We start from the raw sequence: 17,997 nt of genomic DNA on the forward strand, positions 1-17,997 counted from the left end.
ACACAGCTCCGCCTTCCATCTCAGCTCCCCTTTAGATTTAGCTAAAGGCATGTCCCCACCCAGCAAGACATAGAGGTCAGAAATGAGGATTTTCTTATCAGATTTAAAAATAAGCTAGAGCTTGAACTGCAGCAGCAGCTGTCTTCTGCCAGCACGATTCCCTCAACCAGACGCCCAGTGGTAGAGCTGGAGATATTAGACGCGGTCTGAGTCCCTCAGAGAGTAGTCTGTTTTAAGTTGATAGAAGGAGAGGATCCTTGAGGAGTCAGAAAGGGATGCAAGACGTTTACATCCACCCTCGCACCAGCACTTAAATTGCTCCTGGTGTAGCCCGGGTGCAAAGTCAGGATTCGCCAGGATTGGGTGATGGGTGAGAGAAAGGTTGTGAGGCCAGCTTTAGTTGCAGCAGAATCGCAGGTGTAAGTCGTCGCGCTCATCACTGGGGAGGAGTATGAACCCCAGCCTCCGTGGTCGTGGGGCAGCCAAATCTCCTTCTAGATATGCGAGCCAGCGATAGATTGGTCTATGAAGTTACAATGTTTCTCCGATAGTGGGCAGTTCCACTCTACCACATATCTGAGCAGGGCCGCCTGAGCGTACCGAAGAACATGTGGCACCGCCAGTAACCCCCCTTCTCCTTCAGGTGATAGAGCAGATGTTTAGGCAGGCATGGCTTCTTGCCGTCACAAATGAATGTATTAATGGCCAGCTGCAGAGCCTGTAGGGCATGTGATGCGAGGAGAGAGGTAGGGTCTGGAAAATGTACAGGATGCGCAGCAGGATGGTCATTTTGACCGCTTCAATCTGTCCAATCCACGACAACTGGAGGTGGCTCTAGGACTCCAGGTCCCAGCATGTCTGAGAGATACGCTTGGAGTAATTGATGGTCAGAATTTGGTATGAGGACCACATCAGGGCGGTGTCCAAGTAAGAAAGGGTGTATGATGCCCATTCGAATGGAAAAATTAGACCGCAGGGCAGTTTCATGAGCAGGGCTAACTGTGAGATTAAGGATCTGTGATTTTTGCATATTGACCCTAAAGCCTGCCTCATCCCCAAAAGCTTGGAGTTCTGCCATCAGTACCAAGAGAAAGCTCAGTGAGTCCAAAATGGAGAGAATATCATCCGGGTACAGGCTTATCAAGTGTTGAGTACCCCCTATCAACCTAGCTGGAATTCCTTGTATATCAGGGTGTCTCAGCTTCTGCGCAATGGGCTCCATGTAGAGCATAAACCGGAGAGGGGACAAGGGGCAGCCTTGCCAGGTACCACACTAGATCCAGAGTGATGCTGAGAGCTTGCCATTAACTTTAACAGATGCCTGAGAGGCACTGTAATTACTCACTATCCACCAACAGAAGCGTGCCCCAAAGCCGAACCGCGGAAGGGTGGCAAAGAGGAAGGGCCAATGAACGTGGTCAAAAAGCTTTCTCTGCATCAATGAACAATAAGAGCTCTTCCTGCTATGATCTCTGGACCTTATCTAAGAAATGTAGAATGCACTTCGTATTATCGCTAGACTGGTGCGAGGGTATGAATCCAGCCTGGTCCGGCTTGATCAGCCCAGGTTTCAAGGGATTGAGGTGGGACATTAACACACTAGCGAAAGGTTGTGCATCAGTATTTAGTAATGAGATGGAGCGATATGACCCATAAAAAGCAGGATCCTTCCTGGCCTCGGGATCACCGATATGGTAGCTTCCCGCATAGAATTTGTGATGGAGCCTGAGTCAGCAAAGATGTTGTACAGCTGGGTGAGTAATGGTGCCGATTCATGCCGGAAAGTCTTATAAAACTGGGAGGTGAAGCCATCTGGCTCTGGGGCTTTCATGGGCTTCAGGCGAGCAATCGCCGAGTTGACTTCCTCCACGCGGATAGGGCTGAGGCATCCGACTCTCGTAGAATGGTTAGTGTCATGTCCTTGACGTATGTCTGAGGGTCATCCTTTGGGCTGTCTACGGATTCATACAATGCACCATAGAAGGCGCGGAATGCCTCGGCTGTCTCATCTTGGTGTCAGTAGTCGTTGTGATGAACGACCCGGTGCTAATTGCTTTCACTGCACCATAGTGAATTTTGCTACGCAGACTGTGAATGAGCATTTGCCCGCTATGGTTACTGCTCAAAATTTATGTTTACGGCGCAACATCACGTATACAGTTATCTTGGTCGAGGCGTTTGAGAAGTAGCTGGGTCTTTTTCAGCTCCCTCCACAACCTTTGTTCGCCAGTGCGCTTGTGGATAGTCTCCAGTTCTGCCACTGCCCTCTCCAAGGACGCTCGCTTTTCTCTGTGGTGCTCAATCGCTATTAGCTCCCCTTGAACCACCAATTTCAAAGGCTCCCAAACGGCCGCCTACGGCTACCCTCCTGCATCGTTAATTTGTAGGTCTGTTGCTATTAGTGCTTTGAGGGAAGCCACATTGGCCTATGATTGCAGAAGGCTGTCACGTAACTGCCAGGATTTCGCCAGTCGCCCCAGAGGACACCTTACAGAAAGCTGTAGTCGGGCATGGTCTGAGAGTAAGTGTGGGGCAGTGGAGACATCCATGACCAGCTCCAGCAGGGGGGGGGGAGTGGCAAGAAAATGATCAAGGCGTGCATAAGTTTTACGCGCGGCAGGGTAGTGAGTGTAATCTCGAGCGGAGAGGAAGAAGCTGTGCCACACATCTTATAGTCCGCATTCTGAGAGCCAGTTGTTGCCTGCAGTTAAGACGGCGTCTAATTGGCCGAAGAGTTGCCCAGATCTGTCCAGGATCGAAGCCCATGACTAAATTCAGGGCCCCAAAAGTCTCCTGATGTTCGTTCGGCGCATATACAATTACCAGTGTAAAAGAAAGCATGCCCTTTTGAAGGCAGACAGCTAGAAGAGACCCCTTAATCTCCCTCAGGGTCGACAAAACCTCCCCCCCCAAAAAAATCTTCAAGAAAATAGAATGGCCACCCCACCCTTCTTTGTAGGCTTGGAGGACCAGATCTGTCTAGGAAATCAGCAGGAGTGCGTTCCACAGACATCCTTCGGGATCGGGTGCGTCTCCCGGAGGAGACAGATATCCGCCCCTGACTTCTCTAGGAGGTAAAGAACAGCCAGCCGTTTGGTGGGATTGTTAAGTCCCCTCACAATAAAGCTAAGGTTCTTAAGCTCCATGTGTCACACAGTGAGGGTATGGTAGCAAAGGAGAGCCAACAGTGGCTAAGGAGGAGCCTCGTTGTGAGGCAGATAGCCCGTGTTGAGCTGCCACTATGTTGCTTAGGTAATCTAAAAGTATCACAGGGAAAGAACGGAGACAGACACCCCCTGAAGTCTAGTAACTAGAAACATATGCACATAACAGTCCATTCAATATGGAAAAATAAATGTATTCAGGCCTGTGTAGGCCGGGTGGGCCAGTCATGCCAGTCTGACAGGCGAGGATTCATCTGAAGGAAACGAGAACAGAACACACTCCCGGGGGCCACCCTCATTGCCTCCACCCTGTCCACCCATACAAGATGACAAAACATAGAACCCGGCCTATGACATCAGTCTGGGTCATATCCCCTGTCAGTGAGTCCAGTACTGACTCCCTTTCCAAAGCCATATTCGCAGGGTTTGGCCTATGTGTAGCAGAATGTTTGCGGAGCCGCTGTCCACGCAGGTGCCCATTAGACCTTTAGTGGCATGGTTTCTTTTTTCAGTTAGTGAGCCTCGTAGAAGAAGCGAAAACAGTATAATAAAGCTGTACAATCATTGCTTAGTTCTAAGTAGAGTAACTACTCAGAAATTTTCTTTTTCAAATCTGAAGATGAACAGACCAGCTGATCAAATTTGAGCTAGGCTGACTGATTCTGCATTGAAGACATTTAGGTGGTCATCATGACATTGCCAGTGAGTGATAAAGTGGCGGTAATACCGCCAACAGGCTGGTGGTAATTACCCCCAAATTATGACCATGGCGGTGACAACTCCCATAGACAGCCATTGTACCACACCAACCGCCAGGGTGTAAACACCACTGACCATGGCAGTAGCCCTCAACAGTCAGGCGGAAGACAAGGTACCGCCCACCATATTATGACACAGCACACTGCCAAGAATTCCAGGACGGTACTAATGCCATCAAAAGCCTGGCGGAAACACAACACAGAAGACCGAAGACTCACTATTAGAAACACAGAAGATCAATGCCGCCATGGAATAGGAACTGCAAGTCTTCCCGATGCTTTTCTACTCCATGCTCCACCTGTAACACTGATGAAGATGACGGTAAGTACAGCTGCCTAGCACACGAGGGAGGGAGGAAAAGGAGAGTGACACACACACACACACGCACAACACACACAATACACACACCATTCACACACACACACACCATACACACAACCAACTGCAGACGAAAAACCGTGTCACAGGACACACGTCCTAATAATGCAAGGACAACAGTAAGGCAGAATTGAAAATATATTCGCATGACAACAAACACTATTAGTACTGAAGTGACAAATATTATACATGAACCATTGTCCAGAAAGGGCCAGCGCCCAGTTCAAAGTACAAAAGGCCCACATGGCCACAGGGCAGCATTCAAGCCCCAACTTGATCCTGACATTCACAGCACCAAACTATGCAGGGGCAACATATTGGAAGTGGGCAGGCATCCCCAGGGAAGGGGGTGAGGGCTCTTCAGCTGAACTCGTACACTGGTTCTGGAGGGGGCTCCATGCCTATTTCCCAAAGTGGTGGTGCAAGGTCACAGTCTCTGCAGTGGGGAACTCTCCCACTGGTTCTGGAGGGGGCTCCATGCCCATTTCCCAATGCTGGGGAGTGCAAGGTTACAGTCTCTGAAGTGGGGAACTCGCCCACTGGTTCTGGAGGGGGCTCCATGCCCATTTCCTAATGCTGGAGAGTGCAAGATCAGTCTCTGAAGTGGGAAACTTGTGCACTGCTTCTGGAGGGGGCTACATGCCCATTTCCCAATGCTGGGGAGTGTAAGATCAGTCTCTGAAGTGGGGAACTCACCCACTGCTTCTGACGGGGACTCCTTGTCCAACAGTCCCTGGAGGGTGGCCTAAGTGCCCTCTGCTGGAGGTGAGGGCTGCATTGTCTCTGCTGGGGGAGATGTCTCCTGGGCAGCCTCTGCGGGACTTGAAGGCTGAATTGCTCTCCTGGGGGAGGTGTCTCCTGGGCAGCCTCTGCTGGAGGTGAGGGCTGCTGTGTCTCTTTCATTGGTAGTTGACTGGGAACCTCTTCTGTCATTGGGGGTTGAGTGGGAGCCTCTTCTGTCATTGGGGGTTGAGTGGGAGCCTCTTCTGTCATTGGGGGTTGAGTGGGAACTATTACTGTCATTGGTGGTTGAGTGGGAACCTTCACTTTCCTGGTTGGTGGAGTGGGATCCTTCCCTTTCCTGGCTGGTGGAGTGGGATCCTTCCCTTTCCTGGCTGGTGGAGTGGGATCCTTCACTTTCCTGGCAGGTGGAGTGGGATCCTTCCCTTTCTTGCCTCCACGACTAAGAGGTGCCTCCACTGTCCCCGTGGACTGTTTGGCTGAGGTGCTGGGCTGGGTCATTGGGACCCTGCTCTTACGGGCAGGACGGGGGTGGAGGGGGAGGGAAGATGTCAAGTTGGTCAAGGAAAAGCTTCTTAGGGACAGTGGGGTGGGATGACGGGGGAGGGATGGGAGTGGAGGTAGAGGGAGTGGGTGTTGGAGGAGTACATCTACTGGACTTAGGTGCAGGTGCATGGGCAATGTGCTGATGTGAGGTGGATGGTTGTTGGGTGTCTGAGTGCATGCGCCCACCTCCCTTAGGAGGGCGGACAGACAGGGTGGGAGAGGACACATGGAGCGCGTAGATGGATGTTGTAGAGATGTCTGATAGTGAAGTGTGTGTGTGTGTGTGTGTGTGTGCTGCTTGGTGTGGTGATGGTAGTGCTGGCTGGTGAAGCAGTGCATGCAGGTGTTAGGGCGGATGTGACTGTGATGGAGGGGGAGACAGTGGAGGCAGTGGATGTTGGTGTGTGTGCGCAACTGTCTGTTTGTGTGAGTGCTTGTGGCCTGACGTGTGCTGCCTGTGTTTGACTGTGCTACTCTTGTGTGATGTTTTGTGTGCATGCTTGTCTGTATGTGTGCATGGGATGGGATGTGTTTAGGTTGAGGGGGTGGGGGGTAGGAACAGGGACAATGGCTGCCATCAGAGGAGGCCAGAGCCTGGAACGATCTCTGTTGGGCCGCCAATCCTCCGTGGATTCCCTCCAGGAGTGCATTGCATTGCTGCATCTGGGATGCCAGCCCCTGGATGGCATTCACTATGGTTGACTGCCCTACAGAGATGGTTCTCAGGAGGTCATTAGCCTCCTCACTCAGGGCAGCAAGGCTCACTGGGGCAGCGCCTGAGGTGCCTGGGGTGAAGGAGATGCTCACCCTCCTAAGTGAGCAGGCACTGGCAACTCAGGGAGGGGCTACTGGGAGGGCGGTGCTGGTACGGGGTGGCGGCTGGAGCTGGGGTGGCCCCAAAGGTGTCCGCACCACCAGGGAGCTCCTATTGGAGGAGGAATCAGAGTCAGTTTTGTCACCTCCTGTCTCTGCTGTGGTGCTCCCCTCGCCCTCCATCCCACTGGTTCCCTCAGCATCGGAAGACTCTGCCTCCTGGGTCCTGTGGGATGCAGCTCCCTCAGTCGCCGGTGCCCCTGCTCCTTCACCAGATGATGCTAATGCACACATGGACAAGATGACAGAAGAAAAAAGGGGGGGGGGGGGGGAAGGGAGCACTGGGTCAATTACAGCACCAACACCACAGTTGGCATACACATTACCATCACACACAGGGTCCAGGATTGAGCACTACGCACCACACTGACAGTCAATTGGCTTCGTGCCACAGCAACATGAGGGCTAAACACCACCAACTGCACCCCTCCTGTGAACCACAAAACCATGCCTGACATGGAAAACAACCTAGCTAGGTTTCCTGAATTTGCTATACATCAATTACCCTTGAGGTGGGTCGCGCTGCAATGTCTGAACTGGTATTATGGGGCACCCACTGACTTTCAACCACCACCCAGGTTCCCATGTCACCTACCAATGACTGTAGTTACACACACTGTACTCACCCCCTTGTGGCTGCTGTGATGCCTTCAAACGCCCATCCAGCTCTGGGTAGGCCACCACCAGTATTAAGGCCATCAGGGGGGCAAGTTCCAACGGGCACCCCTTCCTCGTTTGGAGGCCATCCCCAGCTGGGCATATACGGTCTTCTGTGCCCAGCATCTCTAGTCCTACCACCTTTTCCGACAGTGGGTGCTCCACCTGCTGTAGACCTCCAGGGTCCGCACGTCCTTAGCAATGGCACGCCACAATCACTTTTTCTGATGGGCGCTGACCTGCAGAGGTAATACAGGCGGAAGGACACCATTACACTTACAATCCAGCCTGTCACACATATGGCCCACAAATCCTGTTTCCATCTCCATTGGCACACACATCAACCGGCGCCCACCATGTACACTGGCAACAGACATACCACCCCCCTCCCCAAATGACACGATGCTTGCACACACATCTCCATGCAACCTTGGCACATGCATCATGCCAAGGTGTACTCACCTGTTGGTCTAGAGGCCCATACAGCAGTCCTTACTGGGGTAGGACCCCTTCTACCAAATGCTCCAACTCCTCTGATGTGAAGGCAGGGGCCCTTTCCACGGTCACACGGGCCATGGTAGGTTCTAGACACAGGTCACAGCAGCACATGCAGTGTAATGTTGTCCTGTGGAAAGTCTGGAATCAAGTGAGGATTTAGATAGAAAATGGCGGTCACGTCTGCAGCGGTGTACATTGTCACCGCTGCCGCTGATCCTCATTGGATGCTGTACTCCATAGAGCCCCATGTTAGCCAATGAGGAATAGCATGGCGGTGCAAGACTGCCTTCCGCCATGACGCCCAACGCCGGCGGAGTTACAGCACTTCCACCTGCCATTTAATGGTGGTGGACAAAATTCAGATAATCCATAACTGCATCATTGCTGATGATTGCACATTCATTGCCATTCCCACTGTCCCATCACATTAATGCTTTATGTACACTGAGGTGGTGTTTCCATTGTACAAATTGTGACAGCCTACTCACTCTTGTGTCCTTTGGATACCTACCACTGCAGATGAATAGGAGGAGGAGACAAGCCCCAGTATACAGACCCCTTGTGGACTTAGCTACACTGAAGGAGAGGCACACAATACTCACCTATAGACTGGACAAGGCCACAATCACAGAGCTGTGTGCCCAATTGGAGCCTGATCTGATATCAGCTATCCGTCATTCCACTGGGATCCTCCCTCTTGGGCAAGTCCTATTAGTGCTCCATTTTCTGGCAACTAGTTCTTTCCAAGTGACAGTGGGCTTGGCAGCAGGAATGTCACATCCAATGTTCTCAATCGTGCTGGCAAGGTTTCTGTCTGCCTTGGTCAAACACATGTGCAGCTACATCGCTTTCCCCCCAGGTGGAAGATTGGGCCACTGTGAAGGCAGGATTCTATGCTATAGGACATATACCAAATATTGTTGGGGTGACTGACAGAACACATTTTGCGTTTGTCCCTCACGCCAGAATGAACAGGTGTTCAGGAATCTGAAGAGTTTCCACTAACTCAGTGTGCAAATGATGTTCCTGGCGGACCAGTACATCTCACACGTCACTGCCAAGTATCCTGTGTCGGTGTATGACGCCTTGTTTCTGAGGAATAGCAGCATCCCACAGCTGATGGCACAACTACGGAGGCACAGAGTGTGGCTAATAGGTGTGCCTGAGTGCCCACCCAATGTATGTCAGTGTATGCCTTCTGCTGTTAACCCCATACCATTGTGTAAGGCTAATGTTTGTCCCTCAATACTTGCAGGTGGCTCAGGCTACCCAAACCTATTGTGGCTCCTGACTCCTGTGAGGAATGCCAGGACAGAGGCTGAGAATTGTTATAATGAAGCACATGGGTGAATCAGGAGAATCATCGAAAGGACCTTCGGCCTCCTGAAGGCCATGTTCAGAGGCCTGCATCTGACAGGTGGATCCCTGTGCTACTCACCCGAGAACATCTGCCAGTTAGTAGTGGCATGCTGCATGTTGCACAACCTGGCCCTCAGACGACATGTGCCTTATCTGTAGGAGGAGGAGACTGGAAATTCCCCTATGGCAGCAGTGGACTCTGAGGACAGTGAGTGTGAGGAGGGAGAGGATGAGGATGTGGACAACAGAACATCAGTTACACGTCAATACTTCCAAAGACACACAAGTGAGACAGTGTAACTGACCATTCCTCTGACTATTGTTTTATCTGTTTGGCTGTAGCAGGATGGCATTCACTTCCTTTGCATCTGTACTTCCTGTCACCAATGGCTTCTCATTTTGCAGATGTTGTGATATTACAACAGTGTACTGTTGTGATGACTACAGACACCTACAGGTCATAAATTGTATGCTGTCACAGTTTTAAGATAATTTGCACATGATGTGACGGAATAATCCAGAAACACGTGTCTAGAGATTCAGCAATGACTGTACCAAATGAGGTGAATATTTTGATGAACTTTGAAACCAGTGTGTTTAAAAGATATTGTAATGACTGCTGAATATTTTTCTACAACTTTGCAAACTTTGAAATTGCCTTGCAATAATGCACTACGATAATTAGCATGCTAGGGGGTAATGGCACATGAATATGCTCCTACCCCCTCCTTTCAGGGTATGGTTCCAGTCTGTTTGTAGCAAAGGTCCAGTGGCCCTAGGAAGGGGAACAAAGGCAGTTCAAAGTGGACAAGGTGACAGGGTGGGACACAAGGGGGACATTCAGGAGGGTCTTATTTCCTGGCAGTGGTCTTGGTCTTGGCAAACGTCTCTGGCTTCTGTCTGGGTCGCAGGCAACGTTTGCAGGGTGGTTCACCTTCTGCAGGGGGAGGGGGTGCTGGTGGCCTGTGGGTCCTGTGGCAGGGCCTCCTGTCCACTAGCTGCAGCAGATGTGGTGGGCTGGTCAGTAGACTGGCTAGTGGTAGGGGCCTGCTAGTGTGCCGTCCATTCCCTCATGATGTTGGCCATGTCTGCCAGCACCCTGCTATGTAGATCCTGGTGGCGTTGAGGGCCTGGAAATCCTCCCTGATCTCCTGATGTTGTTCCTCCTGCAGCCGCTTGTTCTCCTGAATGTTGGTAAGGATCTGGTCCATCTTGTCCTGGGATTGTTGGTAAGCCCCCAGGACCTTAGTGAGTGCCTCCTGGAGAGTCGGTTCTGTGGGCCTGTCCTCCCCCTGGCGCACAGCATTCCTCCCAGTGTCCCTGTAGCCCTGTGTCTCTGTCCCCTAAAAGGTGTGCCCACTGCCACTGACCACAGGATCCTGATTGTCTTGGGTGTGAGATGTGGACTGGGGACCCTGTACAGGTGGGCACACTGCTGATTGACGTGTCCTGGAGACAGATGTGTGGGGACGTTGGGTGGGTGCAGTGGTGTTGGATACTGATAGGGTAGCCTCTGTGGTGGACTGTGAGTGGGCTGGGGTGTCCAACTGACCAGTGGTCAGTGATGGGCCAGGTAGTTCATCCAGATCTGGAAGTCCAGAGTTACTGTCATCACTGGGGGCATCTTCTGTTGGGGGACTGGTTAGACATGGCACCTTCTCTCCACTTCATCAATTAATCAAATTATTTGTTGAGCGCGCAACTCACCCAGAAGGGTCTTGAAGAGCCAGGTCTTTAGGTGCTTCCTGAAGGTCAGGAGGTCTTGGGTCTTACGTAGGTTGGTGGGGAGTGAGTTCCAGATTTTGGCTGTGAGGTTAGAGAAGGATCTGCCACCAGTTGTGGTACGATGAATGCGAGGGACTGTTGCAAGGTTGGCGGAGTGGAGCTGGCGTGTCGGGATGTGGAAGTTGAGTCGATCGGTGAGGTAGGTCTGTCCGGTGTCGTGGAGAGCTTTGTGAGCGTGGATTACGATTTTGAAGATGACCCTTTTGTCGATGGGTAGCCAGTGGAGGTCCTTGAGGTGGGAAGCGATGTGTTTGTGGCGAGGGAGATTGAAGATGAGATGTGCTGAGGGGTTCTGAATGCGCTGGAGCTTTTTCTGGAGCTTGGCCATTGTTCCCGCTTAGAGGGCGTTGCCGTAGTACAGTCAGCTGCTAACGAGGGCGTGGGTGACCGTTCTTCTGGTTTCTAAGGGAAATCCACCTGAAGGTCTTGCGGAGCATTCGAAGGGTGTTGAAGCATGAGGACGAGATGGCATTGACTTGCTAGGTCATGGAGAGATAAGAGTCTAGTATGAAGCTGAGGTTGCGTGCGTGGGTGGTGGGTTTTGGGGGCGACCCCGTGGTGGCTGGCCACCAGGAGTCGTCCCATGCTGACTTGTTGGGGCCGAAGATGATGATCTCGGTTTTTCTGAGTTCAGCTTGAGGTGGCTTGCTGTCTTTCTGTTGGCAATAGCGAGGAGTCCGGTGTGGAGGTTGTACTTGGCGGTTGTGGGATTCCTTGTGAGGGAGAGGATGAGCTGGGTGTCGTCAGCATAGGAAATTATGTTGAGACCGTGGGATTGGACGATGTTGGCGAGCGGAGCCATGTAGATATTGAAGAGGGTGGGGCTGAGTGAGGATTGGCTGGTGCACCTGTGGGGATGTAAGTGATTTATTATGCCTCATGTCTGTGACAAATTATACATCTCTGGCTTCCCCTCTATCGTTGCTGTTTCCCTGCCGCCTTTGTTTGTGTATGGTGATGTATTGTGGGATTGTTAGTTCTCCATGCTGTGCATGCTTTTGTGAAAGGTGTGGCCATGCAGGGCTGGGAGGGCTGTCAATGCATTGGTATAGAATGCAGTGCTAGGCATTGGGGTTAGTCCTATGTGAAGGTGTAGTGTGTGGGATGTAGTGGAGTGATGGGAATGAGGGTGAGGTTGTGTGATGGCATGCAGGTATGGGTGTTGATAAGTAGTAAAGTTTGACTCACCAGTGTCCAATCCTCCAGCAATTCAAGTGAGTCCCTCAGGATGCAGTATTGCCAAGACTTGCTCCTCCCATGCTGTGAGCTGTGGGGGAGCAGGTGGGGGATCCACTGTCAGTCCTCTGTATGGCGAGCTGGTGCCTTCCTGCCATGGAACGTACCTTCCCCTGTAGGTCGTTCCACCTCTTCCTGATGTCCCTTGTTCTTGGATGCTGTCCCACGGTGTTCACCCTGTTCAGGATTCTCCGCCATAGTTCCATCTTCCTGGCAATGGATATTTGCTGTACCTATGCTCCAAACAGCTGTGGCTCTACCCTGACTATTTCCTCGACCATGACCCGCAACGCCTCATCAGTGAAACAGGGGTGCCTTAGTGGGGACATGGGTGTTGTGTGGTGTGTGTTGATGGGAGGGTGTTGAGTAATGTGGTGGGGTGTGGGATGTGGGGTACATGACGGATGTGTGTGTGTTTGTAGTGTGTGTGTATGTAGTTGTCTCAGTGGTCTTGGTTTTAGTCTGGCAGCAATAATTGGCATTCGTAAAGGGTTGTGGGTAATGTGGGTGTGTGTTTTACGGTGCTGTGGGTGGGTGTGGTGTGTGTATGAGTGTCAGGTGTGTGATTTCGGTTTTGGCCAATGTAGTGTTGTTTTGTATTTGGGTGTCCTTCTGAGCGCGCCAGTGTGTACCGCCAATGGTTTACCGGCGTTGAATGTCAGCTGTGGTGATTCGTGGGTCATAATGTGGTGGGTGTTGTTTTATGGCGTAACGGTATGGGTGTTGGTACTGCCACTTTAGCACTGACCTTTGGCCTGGCGGATTTGGGTATGTGGCAGTATTCTGTTGGATTGGTGTGTGTGTGTTATAATATGGCAAACGGATGTCCGCCACCGAGGCAGTAAGCGGCATTTACCGCCAGTGTCATAATGAGGGCCTTAATGTGCATTCTCTAATGTGGGCTGCAGTTTGGAATCGGGGGCACATTGTAGTAACAAAGGTGTTAACAAAGTATGTACTAGCCATCTGATGTTCTTCCATTGCATGCATTTCTTTATATACAGGTCTGTGAAAGGCAGAAAGTCTTCTCAAATTGTAGTTTATCTGATACGATGTGACAACTGGACTATCAGCCTCCTCTATATTGGAAGCAAGGTGTTAGGGTCCTCCTATCATTTTGTTAGGATGAAACGAAAGCAAAAGGAATGCTGATGATCCTCCTAGTGCGACATTTTAATTGAGACTATCTGGAAATTAAAACAGGAGACACCCACTTGCCCCGGCTCCATAGTAAGTGCTAAATCTTGGATCCCACAAAGATTCACACTTTTTCCCAGACATGCATTCGGCCAGGAGTAAATCTGTTACTGCTGTGGTCCTTCATAATATTACCACTACTGAAATTCACTGTGCTACAAACTGGAAATCGACAAACATATTTTTATGAGCAATACATCAGTTCTGATGTAAGAGCAGATGCTGAAGTGGCAGGTTGCCCTCATTGTCCCTGCTGTTTTATTGAGGCACTGCTTCTTCATATTTAAAGTTTTGAACAATGTTTCTGATCCCATAGTTGAGATGGATGTGGTGATGGTAGTGCTCCATCTTTCAAAACCGACCCATGTGTTTTAATCGTCATGTTTTTCTTATTGGGTATCACACTTCTTGAATTATATATGTAGAGTGTTTAGGTATAAATGTCAAATGTACGTTTACTGGTAACATTATTCATTGCAATGTGATAATCAAGCCTGCTTCTATATATTCATGTTATTTTATATGAGTCAACTTCTCTGTTTTTGAATTTGTTTTCAATAATCAACAAGGTTTCATTGAAGCTGATAATTTCCCTTCTCGTTTATTGTTTTAAAAAGTAAAGTTTTGTTGCACAAAGTGTGAGTGCTAAGGCCTTTTCTGCTAATTGTTTATTCATTTTAAAATTATCAGATATGTTATATAAACTGAGAACAGAATGTGAGGAGATGGAGAGGAACTTCGCAGCAGAGGCCAAACAGAGCAGCATTGCCTTCCTTTACTGAAGGCTACTAGGATGCATATTCAGCCTTCACTCTGGCTTAGCTTCCTTCCTACCAATTGAGATGAGAATAGTAGATGCTGCTATCTTACTAGACAATGATTGTGGGTGTGAAAAATCTTTTAAACTCTACTTAGACCTTTTCTGTGATGCTAGTATTAGTTTAGAGAGCCTAAAGGATGAGAATGAGATTATAAGTAATGGCACAAAAAGTTGTATTGTTTTAACAATATTTCACAGTATTATTTGCTAGTCACACACTATGGTAAATGTTGTTGCCACAATCTTGTTGATTTTAACAATAGACACTTCATATTGTTAGCACTAGGATAGGATTTTGATTTTAAAAACAAATATTTTAATTATATCTTCTTACCCTAAATGCATCTCATTCAAATTGTGCTTAGTGGGCTGTCGGGAGGATTCAGTCCAAATGGCTGTTTTTGTCTCATTTTGTTACATTGACAAAGTCCTTTGTGCTAGTGGGTATAAAGAATATATTTCCAGGCTCTGATCTGGATAAATCCAGAAAATGTCCATCCTTCCTTATTGCCAAATAAGGGAAAGGTATACTTCCTTGAGCACAATATAGGCCTAGGCCTAGGAAGGTCTGGCCTAGTCAGGGCATCTCCTGCAGGAAAATCGTAATGCGTATGAATAGGATGAAGATCCTAATGATGGTGAACTATCTTTACAAGCTAAGTAACTCACATGTAATATAGTTTCGAAAAACAGTTGTATGCCCTAAAGTTGTTATTTCCTTTAAGTATATTTTTTTACATTTCCCTGCAGGATATCCCAACACCAAGCAAAAAGAAACAGATGTTAGATAAGATATTTTCACCGACTACAGGAACTTGCCAATTAAGCCCATGTATCTCTCCAAGTAAAGAAAATGAAAGACGGAGAAAATTATCATCTGCAGGTAGTTTCATTATTTTTATATAGTGATTATTTGTACAATCATAATTCTACCTTATTCCTTTCTTTAAACCTCTGGTGAAGTTTTACCACAGGAGTGGTAGTAGTGACTCGATTTCTCACTACAGCTTACATGTCTCTGAAAATGTAATGCTTGCGAGCATGAGCCAAACAGATAGTAGTAAACAACTATAACCTGTTATTTGCTGGAGGTTTCCCAACCCAAATCTTGAAAATGAGTAGTAAAAATCAGCCACTAGGCCTACTTACACAAGCGAGGTACCATTTTTACAGACACATGTGGGAGCACAGAATACTAGAACATTTGTTATTACCAATTGGAATTTGCTACATTTGTGTCTTCCAAATGTAAGCCGGTGAGTAAGAAAGACATTTTGAAAAATACCCTCTAAATCATATGCTAGTGCGGATACCCACAAATTCAGAGATATAGAAATAACCATTGCTTCTAAACGCCATATCCTATGCCATTTCAGAAATACATCTATTTCCTTAATACCCGTTTTTTCAGTCTACATATTTCACCATATGACTTGGTGTATGCTCGATACACAATGAAAAACCACTGTACAGTACAGCTCAGTTGTTGGCTCTGGGTACCTTGAGTTCTTGGAGAACCTGCAAACCCTATATGGCCCCGCAACCAGAAGGGTCTAGCGGACCTAATCGTATATATATTTTGAAATCGGCCATTGTGACAAAACATTGCAGGTGAAAGCGCTGCCACAAATGGCTTATTTTGGAAACTTCAGATGAGCGTTGTGAATCTTTTCTCGGTTTCACATACTAGTTTTGTTGTTCTGAACGCCCTCCTCTCTCACTGGATCTTGCGAGTCCTGAAAGGTACGAGAATGGTATGTATCAGTATATTGGTATTTCTCAATTTTCCCTATTTTTCAAATGATAGCGTTTCTCAGCGGTCTCCGAACGCAGAGCTTTTCCTCTTTGCTTTACACTGTCTTTATTTTGATTTAGGTTATCCCAGCATTTTTAGAACACTCTGCGGCTTCCTTGGCAGAATCCTTATTGGATTTACCTTGTAGAAGAGGAACTTCCTTAACAGAAACGACAATTCAAAAAGAAAAAGGTGCCAATTTGCCATGCATATTGAGAACTTTATTGAAGAACAGGATGTGAGCAGTAACTCTGCTAGACAGCCTGGCAGTGGGTACAATAGTTTGCCGGAATCTTCAAGAGCTTCTGGATGTGACAGCAGCTAGCGACTTTTTGGAAATCTAAACCGCGGACAGGATTTATAATGTGAAAATACAAATTGAGGGAGACCGAGTGCACAATTAAAGCACTATTTTGGGGGAAATTAACATTGAGTTATGATATCCTCTAGGCAGAAAAAACTGGCTACATGAAATTGTCCGTAAACTCCCACGAGGGGAAGATGTCTTCATGCCATCTTTCTCGGTCCTTGTTCCTGAAAAATTAAGACAGGCTTACGCCGTAGATTGGGCATTGGCACAAGCTCCAGCTATATATCCCAATCATGTAGGATGGGATAAAGACTCCCCTACTATATGATACCTATTAGATCCACAGCCTCAACCACAATACCCCATTAAACATGATTCTAGTGAGAGAAAGACTCTGAGAACTTGAGTACCAGGGTGTACTAGATCCCTGCATATCACAAATGAACAACTTTGTTTCCCGAAGCTAAGCTGGACCATCTGTATAGAATAGTCTTAGATTACAGACATTTAAACAGTCACACACGCACATCTGCTATACAAAATGCAAACAGCACACTTATTAACAATATAGTGCGCAAAAAATGCAAAACAACCTTTAATATTTCCAACCTTTTTTTCTGCCAAAATCTAGTGCTTGAAAGTAGGGATCTGAGCACCTTCAGCGAGCTTGGCTCTCCAAGGAAAATTTGCAGACTCCCATAGGGGTACAAGGACAGTCCTGGACTGTTCTCGGCACGTGTAGCATCAAAATGACATGATATTGACCCCGAGGCGTAGTCCTATGTAGATAATAGCTACCTTTAAAGATGACGACCTTGTCACACACCTAATACGGGTGGACTGCATTGTTGTGGGATTTGCCGAATTAGGCAACAAATTTAATCTCAAGAAAAGAAAAATTGCTTTTCTCAGTGTCCTGTTTCTGGGATAGGAGTTATGAGATGAAGGAAAGAGTCTGACACCCCACTTTCTAGAAAAGTACGCACAGTTACAACCACCAAATACCATTAAAAAGCTACAATCGTTTTTTTTTTTATTTTGGCAGAACATACATTCTAGATAATGCACAACACATAAAACCACTGTATGATTTGATATTTCCAGATTTTTCAAGAAGACATTGGACAGTTGAATATGCACGCATGCTTGACGCAAAATGTTTACACACACGTGATAACAAAGCAAACATTGTCATCAGAGAAATTAATGGCCCCAGCGGGTTCACCTATGTAACATTCAATGAAGGTGATACTGTTCCAATAACATAGAAATCACATTTGTATTCCACTGCTGAACAACGCTTTGCTCTGATTGAAAAAAATCTGACTGCTGTTCTGATGGCTGTCATAAAAGAGAGACCTCTGGCCCAGGGGTAAGGCATTAATGTTGTAACCCCAATATCAGCCGTAGAGGCTGTTACAAAAGCCAGCGTTCCAAACGCAAAAGCATTACATCCACGTTGGATCCAATGGGCAAACGTCTCCAATGCCCACTGATGTTGATTATGTCTTTGATCCATAACTTCAGACACAAGAATCCCTTCAATATGAAGTTGAATACCCAACATGTACACGTTCTGCCTCTTTCATTTAGTTTCATTGATCAATACGAAATGATAATTTACACTGATGGTTCAGCACAACTAGCAGTAGTCACTAACTGACAATACTCCGCCGCTTGGGCAGCGATGAGCGATTTCATAAGTGATGGTAAATTCCACCCTCATAACACATACACGCAGTAGGGGACTGCATTGCACAACTTGCAGAGCATAAGGCTCTAATATTGGCACTGGGACATACGGCACCAAAATGGGTTCAAAGATTCAAAAGAGAACACCATCAAACATAGATTCCTGTGGGGGAAGGTAGCAGATCTG

The 17,997-nt window shown here is 48.0% G+C and overlaps 1 protein-coding gene across 2 annotated transcripts in view; it reads left to right on the forward strand.

Annotated features, from left to right (window-relative positions):
* The window catches only part of ITGB3BP (integrin subunit beta 3 binding protein), a 288,073-nt gene that overhangs the window by 132,890 nt on the left and 137,186 nt on the right, over positions 1 to 17,997 (forward strand). For both annotated transcript variants that reach the window (XM_069232522.1, XM_069232523.1), the window contains exon 3: positions 14,764 to 14,896. In XM_069232522.1, coding sequence (XP_069088623.1) covers positions 14,764 to 14,896 — 133 coding nt within the window. The remainder of the gene's footprint in view (positions 1 to 14,763; positions 14,897 to 17,997) is intronic.

The sequence above is a fragment of the Pleurodeles waltl genome, chromosome 4_2 (genome assembly GCF_031143425.1).
Source record: "Pleurodeles waltl isolate 20211129_DDA chromosome 4_2, aPleWal1.hap1.20221129, whole genome shotgun sequence".
NCBI lineage: Eukaryota > Metazoa > Chordata > Amphibia > Caudata > Salamandridae > Pleurodeles > Pleurodeles waltl.